The following is an 18,924-nucleotide window of genomic DNA, read 5'->3' as shown; positions in this document are numbered from 1 at the left end:
TGGACTAACAAAGCTATTCCAAAATTAATTTAAAAAAAATATAGTGACAAAAAATCTAATTAGAATGGATTAACTGGACATCACGCAACATATTTAAGCATACAGAGGTCCAACCATTTCCGCTGCCAAATGGTTGGGACTACAAGGCATCATGCCTGCCAGGTCAAATGGAAAAGATTGCAATGAGGCTGGTCAGCTGAAGTCTGCTGTATATAATACACTTATTGAATCTCGTCCATTAAGATGGCCCCACACAAAGGAGGCTAATCCAGTAGCTCCACCAGATGTGTTAACCACACACTTCCAAGCTGACTGAGCCTGACATCAGTCATCTGTTCTAGTCTCACAACCTCATTTACCCACATACCTGAATATATTTTGTTGACTTCAATTCCTGGCATAGGTCATTAACGGATCATAATATCTGTCCGATTGCCCAATACCAGGTGCAGTGTCACAGCATGTGTAGCCTGCATTAGTGCATGGTAAGTTGACATTTAATGTGGTTCAATGGCCATGCGATGTGTGGTTGGTTGTAGGACATGTTCAGGGGGCACTGTCATGTTTCATGTTTCTTCATAATGTAAAACATCAGAATTGTGTCTGACTGGTCTTAGTATGGAGATACCTGAAGAGTAAAGCTGGGTATGTACCTATACAGACAGCCTATATCGGGTGATATCAGGCCGGAGATTGTATAGGCGTGTTTGCAGTACCGACTCAGGAGCAATAGCCGATAAATGGCTAATAGCGCCCTGCAGCGGTCTGGATCGGGAGAGCCCATTTTATGGGCTGTTTAATATTTGTCGGCCTGACCGCCCCCCCATCTCATAGAAGCCTGTACACACTGAGCTATGTCTGCAGAGTGTGTGCGGGGCTCTGCGGCAGCTGGCAGGGGGTCAAGATGGGGACACAGCACTCGGCTGATCGGGAGCGTTTACCTGATCAGCAGAGTGATCGAATAGGCGTGCACCCAGCTTTAGTGTATTGCTTTATAGTCTATACCCATTCATTTTATATCTCGCTAGTCCCTCCTGGTGTGTGGAACACCTTCAGGGGTTTATTTATGCTGCTCTTTAATTGCTCGTTGGGGAAATAATTGATATCCATGTTTATAATTAATTGTTTTACAGTGTTAAGAAGGTCTTTGTCATTATTTCACTAAGCCTGAAATCAATTCATTAATTGAGCAGTAGTAGAGATCCATCCAACGCGACTTTGATGCTTGAAAGAAGGACCAAGGACCTCATTCAGAGTCTCTCGCTAGCGCTGTGCACTCGCAAGCGGCCCGATGGTTTGCGTACGATCACTCGCAGGCCGCTCGCTCGCCCAGCAAAGACAACCCAGTGAAATGAGTGACAGGAGAGGCCGTTTGTGGGTGATAACAGGAGCAGGACACTAATAACGGGGGAGTAGAGGGGCGAACGCAGGCGTGCCTGGGTGTTTCCACGCCGTTTTAGAGGCGTGCATAATTAACACGCAGCATCATAGTACACGTCACATGCCTGTTTTTTACACTGAAGTCCTCGCAGTGCTTGCTGTAGGGTAAGGCAACCACAAGCGCTGTGATCGCTTCCGATTGTCCACGATGTACCAATGTTTTAATACACTTCCTGGAGATGATGTGTGCTGGTGGGCGGCTCTGCCTGTGCGATTGGGCGTACGCTGACCGCCCGCTAAGACATGGTGGGCGTGCTTATGCCTTGGCGAGCGATCGCTTCCCGTGGCGTCACCTTGACAAATTTGCATACGCTGGGGGCGAGCGATCGCATCTAGCGAGAGACTCTGAGGTCCTAAGTCTTTGACAGCTACAGAACGGCTGCAGATCCAGGTCCAGATCAATAAAACAGAGGGGGAAATTAACTTTTTTGTATTTCAATATATAAAGTACTGGCTATACTAAAAAAATTGGATGTGGATGAAAATTATTTTTGAAAAAAAAATTTAACTAATGCAACTTTATTTCCCCAGGACTTGGCGGTGGCTTTGGCTATGTCGTTGGCGGCATAAACTGGAACAAGACGAGTTTTGGGAGAGCAATGGGAGGACAGTTACGGGTTATCTATATCTTCACATCCATTACCCTGTCCGTTACTACAATCCTAACCTTGATCAGCATTCCCGAGAGACCTCTCCAATCCTTTAACAAAAAGAAAGTGGTGATGAAAAGTCCTAGTCTACCGCTGCCCCCATCGCCGCCAGTTTTCTTTGAAGAACATGAAAATCAAAATGCACCTTCACAAACCTCAAACCACACGTATGCCACCTTCACCAGCCCGATCTCTCCTCTCAGTCCTCTCACACCAAAGTACGGCAGTTTGATCAGCCAAGACAATTCTTTAACAGGGATTAACGAGTTTGCTTCCTCTTTTGGAACTACCAATATTGACAGTGTGCTTATCGACTGCTTTACCGGAGGACACGAGGGTTTCTCCTCAACCTCTGGTAGTTTGCCCAGACAAGCAAGCAGTCTTCCCCGAGTTCCTGAAAGTTTGTACTGCAGTGGAAACAGAAGCCTGGATTCTGCAGACAACTTAACAAGTCCTGGCACCCAGAGGGGCAACTTCAGAGTTGGGTCACTCGACGCACCACAACCTAGATCATCGGGCATTTTGAAAAGACCGCAGTCGCTGGCTATTCCCGATATAGTCACAGGAATATGTCCTGACAGCAGCCGGAGACGAAATGTGACATTCAGTCAACAGGTAAAATCTTCAAAATCTCTAGTAACCGTTTCTTTACTTAAAGTTTACTTTTATAATAACTATAATTATCTGTGTATTATATATTCTGTAACATTTTGTTGTAACAGGAACATTTATGATAGTTAGTTAAGAAAAATAAATTATATTTGTACTAGGGGTGAGCGGGTTCGGATTTCTGAAATCCGAGCCCCCCCGATCCGAGTCCGATCCGAATCAGGCTCGACTTTTCCCGCCTGACTCGGATCTGAAATCGAGGCAAAACGTCATCATCCCGCCTTCCGAGTCTCGCGGGTTTTGGATCCTATATAAGGTACCCACGTCGGCGCCATTTTCTCACTCGGCTGTGGACAGTGAAGAGGGAGGGTGGGAGTTAGGGCTGTGTAGTGTAGTGTAGTGTAGTGCTGCTGTTGTCCACTACTTCAAAGTCCATAGGGGCTGGCTGTGTTGTGCTGTGCTGCTGTTGTTAATAGGGGCTGTGTCCACTACTTCAAAGTCCATAGGGGCTGGCTGGACTGTGTTGTGCAGTCAGTTCTCCATAGGGGCTGTGTCCACTCCAAAGTCCTGTGCAGTGTCCCAGTCCTAAAGGAGTGCTGCAGTGTTGTCCAGGGGGTGCTCTGTCCATCAGGGGTGCTCCCCCCAAGTGCTAAAAAAATAATATATTTTCTGTGTTTGTGAATTGTGTGCGCAGTAGCCGCACGTGCATCAACAAAGTAGTGCCAAGCGTGCGCCTGTGTCATAAGTAAAGGGCCGGCTGGCTTGACCGTTAAGGGTGCTGTAACCCCCGAAAGTACACTCCAGTCCAAACCAAAAAAAAAATTATTTTCTGTGTTTGTGAATTGTGTGCGCAGTAGCCGCACGTGCATCAACAAAGTAGTGCCAAGCGTGCGCCTGTGTCATAAGTAAAGGGCCAGCTGGCTTGACCGTTAAGGGTGCTGTAACCCCCGAAAGTACACTCCAGTCCAAATCAAAAAAAAAATTATTTTCTGTGTTTGTGAATTGTGTGCGCAGTAGCCGCACGTGCATCAACAAAGTAGTGCCAAGCGTGCGCCTGTGTCATAAGTAAAGGGCCGGCTGGCTTGACCGTTAAGGGTGCTGTAACCCCCGAAAGTACACTCCAGTCCAAACCAAAAAAAAAATTATTTTCTGTGTTTGTGAATTGTGTGCGCAGTAGCCGCACGTGCATCAACAAAGTAGTGCCAAGCGTGCGCCTGTGTCATAAGTAAAGGGCCAGCTGGCTTGACCGTTAAGGGTGCTGTAACCCCCGAAAGTACACTCCAGTCCAAACCAAGAAAAAAATTATTTTCTGTGTTTGTGAATTGTGTGCGCAGTAGCCGCACGTGCATCAACAAAGTAGTGCCAAGCGTGCGCCTGTGTCATAAGTAAAGGGCCGGCTGGCTTGACCGTTAAGGGTGCTGTAACCCCCGAAAGTACACTCCAGTCCAAACCAAAAAAAAAATTATTTTCTGTGTTTGTGAATTGTGTGCGCAGTAGCCGCACGTGCATCAACAAAGTAGTGCCAAGCGTGCGCCTGTGTCATAAGTAAAGGGCCGGCTGGCTTGACCGTTAAGGGTGCTGTAACCCCCGAAAGTACACTCCAGTCCAAACCAAAAAAAAAATTATTTTCTGTGTTTGTGAATTGTGTGCACTGTGGCTGCACGTGCATCAACAAAGGAGCAGCGCCAAGCGTGCGCCTGTGTCCCATAAGTAAAGAGCCGGCTGGCTCATTTCTTAAAGGGTGGTGTAACCCACAAAGTGCACTACTCTCCAGCAAAAATAAAATAATATTTTCTGTGTTTGTGTGCGCTTTAGCCGCACGTATATATATCAATATAACATAAATGGAGGACCAAACTTTCTCCGATAAAAATAAAATAGGGAAAGATCAAGAACCACTTCCTCCTAGTGCTGTTGCTGCTGCTGGGAGTTGTTCATCATCCCAGAGAGGAAGTAGGAACATCACTACTTTTACTAAACAATTGACCCTCCAACAGTCCCTAGCGATGAGGATGAAGTACGACAGCAGTCATCCTGAAGCAAAACGTATAACTGAGGCCTTGACTGCTATGTTGGTGTTAGACGTGCGTCCGGTATCCGACATTAGTGCAGTGGGATTTAGACAATTGATGGAGGTAGTGTGTCCTCGGTTCCAAATCCCGTCTAGATTCCACCTGCATCCTCAAAGCAGCAGCGACAAGCGTGCGTCTGTCTGTTAAAGGGTGGTGACACCCTCAAAGTGTGCTACACAAACAATTAAAATATTGTTCTTTTTTTTTGGGTCTTTGTGAAATGTGTGGGCTGTAGCCGCACCTGCATCCTTAAAGCAGCAGCGACAAGCATGCGTCTGTCTGTTAAAGGGTGGTGACACCCTCAAAGTGTGCTACACAAACAATTAAAATATTGTTCTTTTTTTTTTGGTCTTTGTGAAATGTGTGGGCTGTAGCCGCACCTGCATCCTTAAAGCAGCAGCGACAAGCGTGCGTCTGTCTGTTAAAGGGTGGTGACACCCTCAAAGTGTTCTACACAAACAATTAAAATATTGTTCTTTTTTTTTCGGTCTTTGTGAAATGTGTGGGCTGTAGCCGCACCTGCATCCTTAAAGCAGCAGCGACAAGCGTGTGTCTGTCTGTTAAAGGGTGGTGACACCCTCAAAGTGTTCTACACAAACTATTAAAATATTGTTCTTTTTTTTTCGGTCTTTGTGAAATGTGTGGGCTGTAGCCGCACCTGCATCCTTAAAGCAGCAGCGACAAGCGTGCGTCTGTCTGTTAAAGGGTGGTGTAACTCTCAAAGTGCTCCAAAAAATAAAAAACTATTTTTTTAATGTGTTTGTGACTTGTGTGCGATGTAGCCGCACCTGCATCCTTAAAGCAGCAGCGACAAGCGTGCGTCTGTCTGTTAAAGGGTGGTGACACCCTCAAAGTGTGCTACACAAACAATAAAAATATTCTTCTTTTTTCTGTCTATGTGAATTGTGTGGGGTGTAGCCGCACCTGCATCCTTAAAGCAGCAGCGACAAGCGTGCGTCTGTCTGTTAAAGGGTGGTGACACCCTCAAAGTGTTCTACACAAACAATTAAAATATTGTTCTTTTTTTTTCGGTCTTTGTGAATTGTGTGGGCTGTAGCCGCACCTGCATCCTTAAAGCAGCAGCGACAAGCGTGCGTCTGTCTGTTAAAGGGTGGTGACACCTCAAAGTGTTCTACACAAACAATTAAAATATTCTTCTTTTTTCTGTCTTTGTGAATTGTGTGGGCTGTAGCCGCACTTGCATCCTCAAAGCAGCAGCGACAAGCGTGCGTCTGTCAAAGGGTGGTGTAACCCTCAAAGTGTGCTCCACAAACAATAAAAATATTCTTTTTTTTTTCTGTCTTTGTGAATTGTGTGGGCTGTAGCCGCACTTGAATCCTCAAAGCAGCAGCGACAAGCGTGCGTCTGTCTGTTAAAGGATTACATCGGTGACAGCATCCAAGTAGGCATGTCAGACAGTCCGTACCTGTACTGGCAGGAAAAAGAAGCAATTTGGAGGTCCCTGTACAAACTGGCTCTATTTTACCTGAGTTGCCCCCCCTCCAGTGTGTACTCCGAAAGAGTGTTTAGTGCAGCCGGGAACCTTGTCAGCGAAAGGCGTAGGAGGTTGCTTCCACAAAATGTGGAGAAGATGATGTTCATAAAATGAATTATCAACTCTTCCAGGGAGACCAGCCTCCAGAACGTACAGAGGGACCTGTGGTTCCAGCAGGGACGAATTAATACTCTGTGAGGATGAGGATGTACACACTGAAGAGGGTGAGGAATCGGTGGATGAGGAGGATGAGGATGACATCTTGCCTCCGTAGAGCCAGTTTGTGCAGGGACAGATAAATTGCCAGCTTGTTTTGTGGGGGCCCAAACGAACCAATCATTTCAGCCACAGTTGTGTGGCAGACCCTGGCGCTGAAATGATTGGTTTGTTAAAGTGTGCATGTCCTGTTTATACAACATAAGGGTGGGTGGGAGGGCCCAAGGACAATTCCATCTTGCACCTCTTTTTTTTCTTTGCATTATGTACAGTTTGGGGCCTAGTTTTTCAATGCCATCCTGTCTGCCACTGCAGTTTCACGCCTAGATGGGTCACGTGTTTGTGCCGCCCACTTGTGTCGCTTAGCATAGTCATCCAGCTACCTCGGTGCAACCTTTTGGACATAAAAACACTATTGTGAGGTGTGAGGTATTCAGAATAGACTGGAAATGAGTGGAAATTAAGGTTATTGAGGTTAATAATAGCATAGGAGCAGAAAAACCTACAAATTCTGTGATTTTAGCTGTTTTTATGCTTTTTTTCAAAAAAATACAGATCCAAAACACAAAACCCAGAACCCAAAACACGCAAGGGTGGTTTTGGCAAAACCAATCCAGATCCAAAACACGAAGAAAGATCCAGATCCAAAACCAAAACACAAAACACGAAAAGTGGCCGGTGCACACCCCTAATTTGTACATATTTTATGATATGTGTATATAGATATTATATAAATAAACACATGCATAGTCATCCTGTATTCAAATGATCATACATGCTGCAATTTTGGGGCATGATTTGGGCAGAAGGTCGTACTACAAGCCATCTTTAGTTCTTCAGTGGAGCTGTATGTATATAGGGCCTGATTCAGCAAGGAACGCACGCTAGCAGGCGCACGCACCCGTCCGATGAGAGAATATACGAATCAATGCATACGCACGGAGACCGCAGCACAAGATGCTGACACCCTGCCCCAAATTAAGCCGCCCATCTCCCTTCACTCACAGCCTGATCAATATGCAAGATAGCGTAAACATCGGTAACATCGAGAACCATCAGATTCATACGCACAATAGTGGTTGACCTGCCGCAGGATTTTGGCTGCTTCCTGTGTACAGCTTACAGTATGGCTGCGTATGCCGCCGCACTGCCTTAATTATGCACGCCCCTATAACGGCGTTATAACGCCTGAGTTCGCCTGACCATCCCCCATCACCACCCACAAACGGCACTTCCTGTCAATCAATATTGGAAGGGTCTCCGTGCACACTACGCGTAGTCTGCGTACCATAACCCGATCGCACTGGCTAGTTCACACACGCGTAATGCGATGCATACGTCTGCGCAGTGCGGATTAATCGACCGATTGCGTGCATTCTCTCCTTGCTGACTCAGGCCCATAGTTCTGTTAAAGTGTATAGACCAGCTGAATCCTCCAGCACAGGTGATCGGGGAGTATTGAGGTACACCACCTATATGCTGTATGTGCTGCCTCTTTATATTAAGAAGGGACTGGGCAGACATCGCGTTATTTAATGCATGGATTAGGCTGGTTTCCTGCTTTGGGATTATAGTAGGGTAAACTGTTCCCTTCATTGTATTATTCACAAAACCTGTGGAAGAATTTGGCTGTTACCCCAACTGAAATAACTATTCACAACTGCATGGGTCACCTATGGCGCACGCACCTGTCACTAGACTGACCGGAAAGTTTATGTATTTATTTTAATGCAAATAATGGAAGATGACTTAAAAAAAAATAATAAAAAAAAAAAATATATATATATATATATATATATATAGTTCCCCGAAATATTCTGCAATGTCCAAAGTCAAAACGCAGGCACAGAGATGTCCCGTCTTATGGGGGTGTCACTGGTGTCGGGGAAAGTGATTGCGTACACAGAATCTCAACGGCTCATATAGGAAGCCATACTCAGATGGAGGGACCGCACCTGCATTAAGACTGGTGCAAAGTGCGACCCATGGTGGCACCAAGCGGTATTACTGCGTTTATGGATGCTGACTGGGGGCATCTCAGCCCCTGCACATTCAGACACAGGGATGTACACAAGGGAAGGACTTTGTAGTGGTATTTGCATAAAGCTGCAGATGAGCGAGCGCCAATAGACTCTGCTGCATGTGCCTCTGCGTCCTCCTCTGAACCAGCCCCTCTGTGCCACGATTTAAAATCTGGAGTCCACAAGCATAAGGCTACCAACCTGAGCAACCTTCAGCAAAACTGCAAGGAAGGGCAGCCCCAAATAACCCACAGACAGCGAGCAAACCTGACAGAAACTTACCCCAACAGACTTAGAGCTGTCATTGGAGCAAAATGTGGTCCTAACAAGCACTAGTCTGCATGGGTTGTATACTTATGCAAGCAGCATTTTTCTTTTCTTTTTTAAATCTATAGACAGATAATTATGACTGTGAAAATTGAATTACAGAGCCTACAATAAAAAAAATACTGTCTGGAGCAATCTGTGTAAGTGTCATTTGTAATACAGGCAAATCTGTCGACTTTTTGGGGTTGAATACTTTTGCAATCCCATTATTTTGTTAAATGTGGGTTTTACCGTGCCAGACAAGTGCTGGGGAATTATTATTTTATCTCTGTGACATGTAAACATTGTGGCCACTGAAGAGTTGAATGTAAGGCGGCCTGCGTGGAACTAAGGGGCTGATTCAGTAGCATGCAATGCTGAACGCAGATTCAAGATTATCGGGAATTTGCGCATACGCAGGACTCATTCTCCGAGTGTGCAGAATGGGTCCTATGTAATCACACACAACCTCTTCGATGTCTCTGCCTGGTTGACAGGCAGAGGCATTTAAGGGGCGGTGCGGGGATGGCTGGCGTTCCTGGAAACGGGGGGCCTGTCTGCCTCGTTTTCCGGGAGTGGAAAGGCCAGGGACTGCGTTGACGGATGCAATTTCCTGGCCTCACAAGCCGGCCAGCCTGAGTAAGCTGAGGCTCGCCCAACTGGCCGACTTCCACCATTGCGACCATTGACCACCGATGGTGATCTCAGCCTGTGACCTCGGTCGCAGTGCTGGGATCGCAAATGCAGCAGGGGGTGCCATACATTGTACATTGTGTCATACACCTCCTGCTGCATTTGCATATTAGCAAGGACGGAATTGCAAAGCTGCCTGCGTGCAGACATCCTACCTATAGCCTGCGTGCAGACATCCTACCTATAGCCTGCGTGCAGACATCCTATCTTATAGCCTGCGTGTAGACATCCTATCTTATAGCCTGCGTGCAGACATCCTATCTTATAGCCTGCGTGCAGACATCCTATCTTATAGCCTGCGTGCAGACATCCTATCTTATAGCCTGCGTGCAGACATCCTATCTATAGCCTGCGTGTAGACATCCTATCTATAGCCTGTGTTCAGCTTTGCAGTTCCGTCCCATGCTGAATCACCCCCTAAATGCGGTTATACTTCCAGGTTCAGAGTACTCAACCATCTCTATTTATATGATTGGTTTCTTAGTCCCCATTATTATCAGTGTGCAGTTGCATTAGCCCTGGTGCCATTGATGCATCTGAAAACAAGTGTTATTAAGTGAAACTCTTCATATCCTGCAAACCCTTCAACATGTCCTCACTGAACTTAGCATATGTGCTAATGCACTGTTATCAACCTGTTGTGCCCCTTCATCCACCAGTGGAATATCAATTAAGTTACAAACAACTGTGCATCACCCAGACCGGCATCCGCTCGGCTCCGGAGCGCGCGCAGCGTGAAAACACACAAGATATGGCCACAAAGCCAACTTGCATTCAACTCTGCCATTGCCTGCATTGTGCCGTAGATCTGGTGAAAGGTAATTTTACACAGCATCCGGCTGAGTCTTTGTTTTATGTTGATAACTTTGAGGTCCGATAGTGGTTATTGTGCATGACTTAATGTTACGTGGTTTGATTTCTAGGTGTTTCTCACTGTATTGTGTGCTGATGTGGAGTTCTTATGGTGCAGGTGGCTAATATATTGCTGAATGGCGTAAAATACGAAAGTGAACTTAATGGATCGATGGAGCTATCCCAGCGACCACTTTCAATGAAACTTCTGTGTTCATCCATCTGCCATATCCCCAAGGCGCTACGCAACCTGTGCATCAACCACTTCCTAGGTAATGTCTATGACCATGAGTGTCCAGAGAGAGGGGTTTTGAAAAGGATGTTGGGAAGGAATTTAGGGCCTGATTCAGACCCGCTCGCCATGCTGTGTTCGCACGCAGCCTGCCGATGTTTGCAATATGCGTATGTATCTCAGTGAGCGTGCGCAAACTAGTCCATGAGATCGGGAAGCGTTCGCTCCCTGAGCATAGATAGCTCGCTAGAATGAGTGACAGGAGAAGCCGTTTGTGGGTGGTGACACTGGATGGGCGATGGAAACGGGGGAGTGGTGGTGCGAACGCAGGCGTGTCTGAGCGTCTTAACGTCATTGCAGAGGCGTGCATAATTAAGACGCAGCGTCATAGTGCACGTCACATGGTTGTTTTACACACTGAAGCGCTCGCATTGCTTGCGGTAGGGTATGGTCAACCTCAAGCGCTGCGTTCGCTTCCGATGGTACTCGATGTAACCGATGGTTGCATAAACATCCCGGAGATGACGTGCATAAGTGGGCGTCTAAAGACAGGCTGGTGGGCGTCTGCATACACACCGCAATCGCACGCCAAGACATAGTGGGCGTGCTAATGCCTTGCCGTGCGATCGCATATTTGCATACTTTCGCTGGGTGTGCACACATCTAGCGAGCGGGTCTGAATCGAGCCCTTTGTGCATTGACTTTTATGATATAACAGTGCGATGCCGCACACCGGCTATTAGCCTGTCAGTTTGGTTTGACCCTTTCATTGTTTTCATCAAAAATAAAGAGACATTTAAGGCTGTTTAAGGGGTCGTCCAGTTATGAAAAAGTCCTAATCTTTACGTAATGCCCCCCATGTATTATCTTTCCACCCCTCTTCCCAATTCACTTTAATTCCACGTAGGAGCAGGGAACTTCAACAAGGGTGACTAATATACTCTTAGCAATTCAGTAGGACAGGAGTTATACAGAGTTATACATGATGCGATCGGTCACCTTCCCTGTCTAATGAGTTGACGTATTCACTACACACCTTCAGTACGTAAGGGTCTGAAGTATCTGACTAGGCTTGTCTGTCACAATCAAAGCTCCCTGTTCCTCCATATACCAGTAGCTACAATGGTATGCAGTCAGGAAGCCGGCGGACCTAATCCCGACAGCCGGCTTCCCGACTGTCATATCCCGACAAGGGTCTAAAGATCGAAGGGACGCCGGGCGCCGAGCGCGGATAGCCGTGGGGGGGATGGTTAGGTTTAGGGTTCCCGGGGGGGACAGGGTTAGGCACCCCCCCGGGAGGTTAGGTTTAGGCTAGGGGAAGGGGGGTTAGCGTTAGGCACCCCCGGGGGGGACTTAGGGTTAGGCACCCCTCTGGGGTACTTAGGTTTAGGCGGCGGGGAAGGGGGGGTTAGGTTTAGGCACTTAGAAGAGGGATTAGAGTTAGGCACTGGGGGGGAAGGTTAGGGTTAGGCACCCCTAAGGGAGGGTCAGGGTTAGGGGGTAGAAATAGGTTAGTATATACTCACTTTTGACGATCGGGATTTCCTCCTCTACCGGGATACCGCTGTCGGGATTCCAACCTCCGGGCATGGGTCCGGCGGGAAATCATACCGATTCCGCTACAATCAGGTAGCAAAGAGAAAGTGTGGGAGTACTACAGTTATAGGGTGGATTATGTAAAGAGGTGGAGGTCCATATTAAATCATATATGTTTATCTTTATGATGGAATATCACTATAGAGCCGTATCCTCCATAGTGGGATACTGCAATCCATTATATTATGGTTTAGCTTCTTGTGGACACTGGGATCTTAAAATAATCTTAATATTTGCTTGAGGTGGCATAGCGTGGGCTAGTGGTGCCTTCTTGCTCTCGTTTTGTGACCCATTTGTCTTTAGTTGTTATCTGTACTGGGTCTGACAGGTATGTATGTGGGTGAGGTTTTATCCAGCAGTACTTGGATCCTGTATGATGTGATTGGACCATACTCCTTATTTACTATGGTCTTTATTTGCATTGCCCACAATGGTATAATGTGCTGCTGTGTGACCGACTGCCATAGAGTCACTTACTTTTATGCTGTGATTGGTCAAGACTTTTCCATCACATGACGCTGTGTGTATGTTCTGCTGTCACTGCACTGATCTATATTCCGATATATGTACAGATTGTGTATGTAGGACATAGGTGTCGACAGTTCAATTATAAACAGTGATATAAAATAATATATGAGAAACCTTTTCGTGCTTTTTCTCTGTCTGTAGGATGGCTGTCATTTGAAGGAATGCTGCTATTTTATACTGACTTCATGGGCGAAGTGATTTTTCAAGGGGATCCAAAGGCCCCTCACAATTCCGAGGAATATCATAAGTACAACGCAGGAGTTACGATGGGATGCTGGGGGATGTGTATATATGCTTTCAGTGCTGCTTTCTACTCAGGTATCTAATCCATCATGAATTGAACTGTTGCATTTATTGGGGCTGATAGTGAGTGTATATTCGGAGTTGTATGGATTTGACCGACCCTGTCTTCCCATGAAAGTGATCGGCGCCAGGGGAGGAGCTTTAACCCTAAGGTTAGGAGTGTGCCACCAGGAACGCTGGAACCTCAACCTGTAAAGTCCCAGGTTTTGTACAGATATAAGAATGGGCAGCTCCTGCGCTCCTCCAACCTTAAACTCCGTATGTAAGAAGGAGGTACCAGAAAAAGAGAAGAAAGTAAATCGTGTACATTGTGTTTTATTAACGTGCGTAAAACGGGATGTAGTGAATATACCGGCGGACGGGATGCCGGCCTTCGATATACCGATGTCGGAATCCCGCCGCCCGGCAGAATGCCAACACTGCTATCCCGGAGGGGATCAGGATACCGGCATCAGCATCCCGACCGCCGGAATCCTGAACGAAGGATCCAAGGTAAGTATGCGCGTTAGCCCGGGGAAGGGGGGGGTTAGGTTTAGGAACCCCCAGGGGAAAATTAAGGTTAGCCCCCACCCGGGGAGGGTTAGGCTGCGGGGAGGTGGTGTTAGGATTAGGCTGCGGGGAGTGGGGGTTAGGGTTAGGCACCATCCCCAGTAGAGTTAGGTTTAGGGTGCTGGAAGGGGAGGTTAGAGTTAGGCACCACTAAGGGAGGTTTGGGGGGGGGGGGTTTTGAGGTTACTTACCGCTGCTGTCAGGCTTCCTTCCCAACCAACGTCAAACATTAGCTGTTTAGTATGCTCACCATTTCAAGTATTTATCCGCGCCTTCAGTAATTAAAAAAAAATAATCGGGACACCCCCAAAAATAATGTTTCATTTTGGGGTGTAAAAAAAAAATAGGGAACACAGGGCCTGATTCAGAGCCGGACGCTATTTGCGCTCGCTCGTTCAGAAAAAAGGGGTGGCTATTCAAATGAACCGTTCGCTCTTTGCGGTCTGTTCACGCCTCTAGGTCTGAACGAGCGTACAAAACTTGCGGTCGTTTTTTGGGAAACTACGCCCCCTAGCCACTCGCATCCTATGTCATGTCCGCTATTTATTAGATTAATCGAGTACATCGACCAGCGTATGAACTGCTCGCTATTCTTGTGGTTGGTTTTTCCTACCGCAATCTTGCGAGCAGTTCTGACTATAAAATAACCCAGTGACGTGGTCAATGACGCTGCTGTATTAATTATGCACACCCATAAAACGCCCGTTTTGACCTTTAAGCACGCCTGCGTTCTGATCTCCACTTCCCGTTTTCATGCACCTTCCCCTGTTACCACCCACATACGCCTCCTCCTATCACTCAAAATAGCAGGCATTCGCTATTTAGCGAACAAACGGTTTTCGGCCGCACTGACTGGTTCGCACATGCGTATTACGATCTGTACGCATGCGCAGTTGTGCAAACATCGCTCGGAACAAACGAGCAGCCGCTTATGAGCGGCTCTGAATCAGGCCCACAGTTCTAAAATAGCTAATTTGATTCCAGAGAGGTTCCCTTAAATGCAGCAGGTGTTTTCTTCATTGCTGGAGTAGCGGCAGGTGCATTTTTGCAGAATTTTTAAATATCATTATAGGAGTTAAAAATATGCTTACCCCCATTTTCATGTACCCCAAATTTGATAGGAATAGTAATTTAAAAAAAAATAAAAAATCTAAGTGCTATTCTTCACCACTTCTTCATCACTGCAAATATGCACCTGCCGCGGCTATTAGAAGCCCCGACTTCCTTCAGCAGGTAAAAATGGGAATATCCATAGTGATCCCCAATGTCTAGACATCTATAGGGGGGGTCCCTGGAATATTTCCCGAAAATTCCCATTTTTGGACGATACCTTTCCACTGGCTCCCGTTTTCGTTGATTTGTAATTGAATATGGGGATAAAGCGGGCACGCGCCCGATACTTTATCCCCGGAAAACCTCCGATGTGGAGTGAAAAGTCCAGCACGGACTTTTCGCTCCAAATTGAATACCACCCATAGTGTTTATTGTTGACAAGAGTAGACCCACCGCAGTGAAACCTTGTTGGTCCGTAATTTAGCTTTTTATTTATTTATTAACAGTTTCTTATATAGCGCAGCATATTCCATTGCGCTTTACAATTATAAGCATTAATAGAACAAAACTGGGTAATAACAGACAGATATATAGGTAGGAAGGCCCTGCTCGCAAGCTTACAATCTATAGGGCAATAGGCATTGATACACAAGGATAGGTGCTATATATTGTATTTTGGTCCAGCCAGAATGCACAGTTTCTTGGTTGGCTGCATGATCCAGTCACACAGGAATGTCGACCAAATGTCATGAGGATGTGTGAGATTGTGTGTGGACTGTAAAAGGGGATGTAATTAGATATGGAAGCTATGAAGGTTATGTGGGAGGTTCTGGAATCTGATAAGCTTGCCTGAAGAGGTGAGTTTTCAGGGAACGCTTGAAGGATTGGAGACTAGAGGAAAGTCTTATTGTGCGAGGTAGTTCATTCCATAGAGTGGGTGCAGCGAGAAGAAAGTCCTGTAACCGTGAATGGGATCAAGTTATGCATGGGGATGACAGACGCAGATCTTGTGCTGAGCGGAGAGGTCGGGTTGGGAGATATTTTGAGATGAGTGAAGAGATGTATGTTGGTGTGGTTTGGTTAATAGCCTTATGTGTAAGTGGAAGTATTTTGTTCTGAATACGGTAGAAAACCGGCAAGCAATGGAGGGACTGACAGAACGGGGCAGCAGAAGAAGAACGTTTCGCAAGGTAGATAAGCCTTGCAGCTGCATTAATAATGGATTGTAATGGCGATAGCCTGTTTTTGAGAAGACCAGTAAGGAGGCTTTTGCAATAGTCAATGCGGGAAATAATAAGTGCATGGATTAGAGTTTTTGCAGTGTCTTGTGTGAGATATGGTCGAATTTTGAATATGTTTTTTAAATGTATGTAACATGAGTTTGAGACAGATTGAATGTGGGGAACAAAGGACAGTTCAGAGTAAAGGATGACACCAAGGCAGCGAGCTTGTGGGGCGGGGTGGATGGTCGAGTTATCGTGTGCAGCTGCGTACAATGAGGTTAGCAATTCCTGAGTACGGTCTGACCTTGTGCTAGTGTGCGTGGGGCTGCGATGGTACTGATGGTTCCATAGCCCTGCTAAACATTACAGATGTGTGTAAGGTAAGGTGGGCGTCCTTATGTAGTGCTGCGACGGCATAGCGATCACAATGGATTAGCATATCATCGCAGTCTGACTGCGTGCGTAATCGCAGTTGCGATCCGTAATGAATCAGGCCCTATTTTACTTTGAATAAAATATTAAGGTTGCTCTATCTCTAACTTTCATTTCAGCCATACTGGAAAAGCTGGAAGAATACTTCAGCATCCGCACACTGTACTTTATAGCGTATCTGGCATTTGGACTGGGCACTGGTTTAGCGACATTGTCCAGCAATATATATATAATCCTGTCCCTCTGTGTCACACATGGAATCCTGTTCTCTACACTCTGCATCCTGCCATATTCGCTTCTCTGTGACTACTACCAGAATAAAAAAGTAAGTCGTGTTTATTTATATCGGACATGTTCCGCTATCTTGGGGCTGTGACGTGAGGCCTTTGAGCATATCAGTGGCTTTCAGTCCAGTGTGATATAAATATACCCAAGGTTCCCAAACGCGGTCCTGAAGACTCCCCAACAGTTCACGTTTTAGAGATATCCATGGTTGAGCAAAATCAAATTGACTGAGGTATTAATCAAGTCACCTGTGGTCAAAATGGATATCCTTAAAACCTGGACTATTAGGCTGCCTTGAGGACCGAATTTGGGAACCTCTGGTATAACCTGTTTACGCTGGTTGCCAACTAGTACTGTGTTGACATAAAATAATTTAACTGGGAGCCCTACGTGAAAAGTCTATAGAATAGATGCTATGAGATGCACATGTGTTTAACACGTGGGTCATGTGGTATACCCACAAAGGTCATGAGCTGGGAACTTTCAAATATTCATTTCAATAACCAATTAATTACAATGGTTCCAGCGTGTGTGCTACTTGCAAAAACATCATTGAAATGAATGGACCATTGAAATAAATGGGAGAAACACCATTACTATTATAAAATATCCCTCAGAGTGTGACTGTAGAACCAGCACTGTACCAAAAAAAACACAGAAAAATGTACATGAAACAACAGCATCTTTGTGAAATCAACCTTTATATAAATAAAATCCCCAAACCCTTTTCTTTAATTTCTCAATGTACTCCAACCAAGGACAGGAATTTCAATAGCTAATTGATTGCACATCAATGGAGATTAGTTAGTAATTTGTGGTAAAGACAATTACAATTTCTACGCAGTTCCATCCACGTCAATAGCCCACTCATTTCAGTGGAGCTTCTACCTGTATTGTAGAAACCCATTCAACAAAATGGGTCATGAGAATGAGTATTAGAAGACAGCACCATAATGGTGCACAATACACCCATAAAAATCAATGGACCTTTTTTAACGTGTGTATTTGTGCTTAAATACAGTAAATGATCTTTACAGTACAGTGTTCAAATAATAGAAAGCAGAATAAAATACTGGTGTGCAAAATCTTAACACATATAGGGGGGTATTTATCAAAGCTTGGAGAGAGATACAATTGAGAGATATAAAGTACCAACCAAACAGCTCCTAGCTGTAATTTTTTCATACGCAGCCTGTAAAATGTAAGTTAGAAGCTGATTGGTTAGTACTTTATCTCTCACAATTTTATCTCTCTCCAAGCTTTTATAAATACCCCCCATAGTGAAATTTTGTTGCTCTGTGTGTGTGTGTCCCCAAGAATCGTTCTGCCATTGATCAATTTTCTAAAACATGGTGCTCGATGTACCAATGTTTTAATACACTTCCTGGAGATGACGTGTTGCTGGTGGGCGGCTCTGCCTGTGCGATTGGGCGTACGCTCAGACAAAGTGTTCGCTCAGTAAGACATGGTGGGCGTGCTTATGCCTTGGCGAGCGATCGTTTCCCGTGGCGTCACTTTGACAAATTTGCATACGCATCCAGCGAGCATACGCAGATAGCCAACGGGTCTGAATCAGGCCCATTGAACATAACAATGCTATAAAATGTATCAGTATCTTTGTTTTCAATGTTATTTTTTCCCCCTTCAGTTCGTAGGTTCCAGTTCGGATGGAACGAAACGCGGTATGGGGGTAGACATCTCGCTGCTGAGCTGCCAGTATTTTCTCGCACAGATTCTTGTATCGATTGTGATGGGACCTTTGACGTCGATGGTCGGCAGTGCCAACGGAGTAATGTACTTTTCCAGCCTCATGGCGTTTGTCGGCTGTTTCTATTCCTCCTTATTTGTCATCTATGACCTTCCACCAAGTGGAGATCTAGAGGATGAGCAGCAGCCACTTCTGCTCCACATCTGATGAACATTTTACAACTGTGACTTTTGTTTTAACTGGAAACCCCTTTGCGGGATGTTGAGCTGCTTTTGGGTGATTTTGCCCCAATGTCCTACTAAGACCATAACAAATTATGAATCGGTGATAAAATAGTGCGAAATAAAGCATTATCAATGTCACAACATCTACATGTGTGTATATTTATATGCTGTACCTGTAGGACGTCACCGATGGAAATTGATAAGTCAGTAGAGATAATTACTAACAGTCTGGTCTAGAAAGTTAAGAAATGCCGACAGTCACAATGTCGACACATAAAATTAGGGTTCTGTTGTGGTTGGGGTTTGGGTTAGGCTACTATATGAATGTCGACATCCTGACTGTCTGCATTCCTAATGTCAAAATATTGAATTGGGTTGATATTTTGTTGTGAAGGTCGACATGGTAAATGTCAATATCCTAAATGTCGGCATTCTTA

The 18,924-nt window shown here is 45.6% G+C and overlaps 1 protein-coding gene across 4 annotated transcripts in view; it reads left to right on the top strand.

Moving 5' to 3' along the window:
* The window catches only part of SLC45A1 (solute carrier family 45 member 1), a 75,791-nt gene extending 57,194 nt beyond the window's left edge, over positions 1-18,597 (top strand). For all 4 annotated transcript variants that reach the window (XM_088455744.1, XM_088455742.1, XM_088455741.1 and 1 more), the window contains 5 exons: positions 1,972-2,705; positions 10,473-10,626; positions 12,852-13,028; positions 16,390-16,595; positions 18,204-18,597. In XM_088455744.1, coding sequence (XP_088311870.1) covers positions 1,972-2,705; positions 10,473-10,626; positions 12,852-13,028; positions 16,390-16,595; positions 18,204-18,470 — 1,538 coding nt within the window. In that variant the 3' untranslated portion in view covers positions 18,471-18,597. The remainder of the gene's footprint in view (positions 1-1,971; positions 2,706-10,472; positions 10,627-12,851; positions 13,029-16,389; positions 16,596-18,203) is intronic.
* The last annotated feature ends 327 nt before the right edge of the window (positions 18,598-18,924 follow it).

This window comes from Taudactylus pleione, unplaced genomic scaffold (genome assembly GCF_031769625.1).
Source record: "Taudactylus pleione unplaced genomic scaffold, aTauple2 ptg000671l, whole genome shotgun sequence".
Taxonomy (NCBI): Eukaryota; Metazoa; Chordata; class Amphibia; order Anura; family Myobatrachidae; genus Taudactylus; species Taudactylus pleione.
The sequence above is the reverse complement of the archived record's forward strand: the minus strand, read 5'-3'. Positions and strand labels throughout refer to the sequence as shown.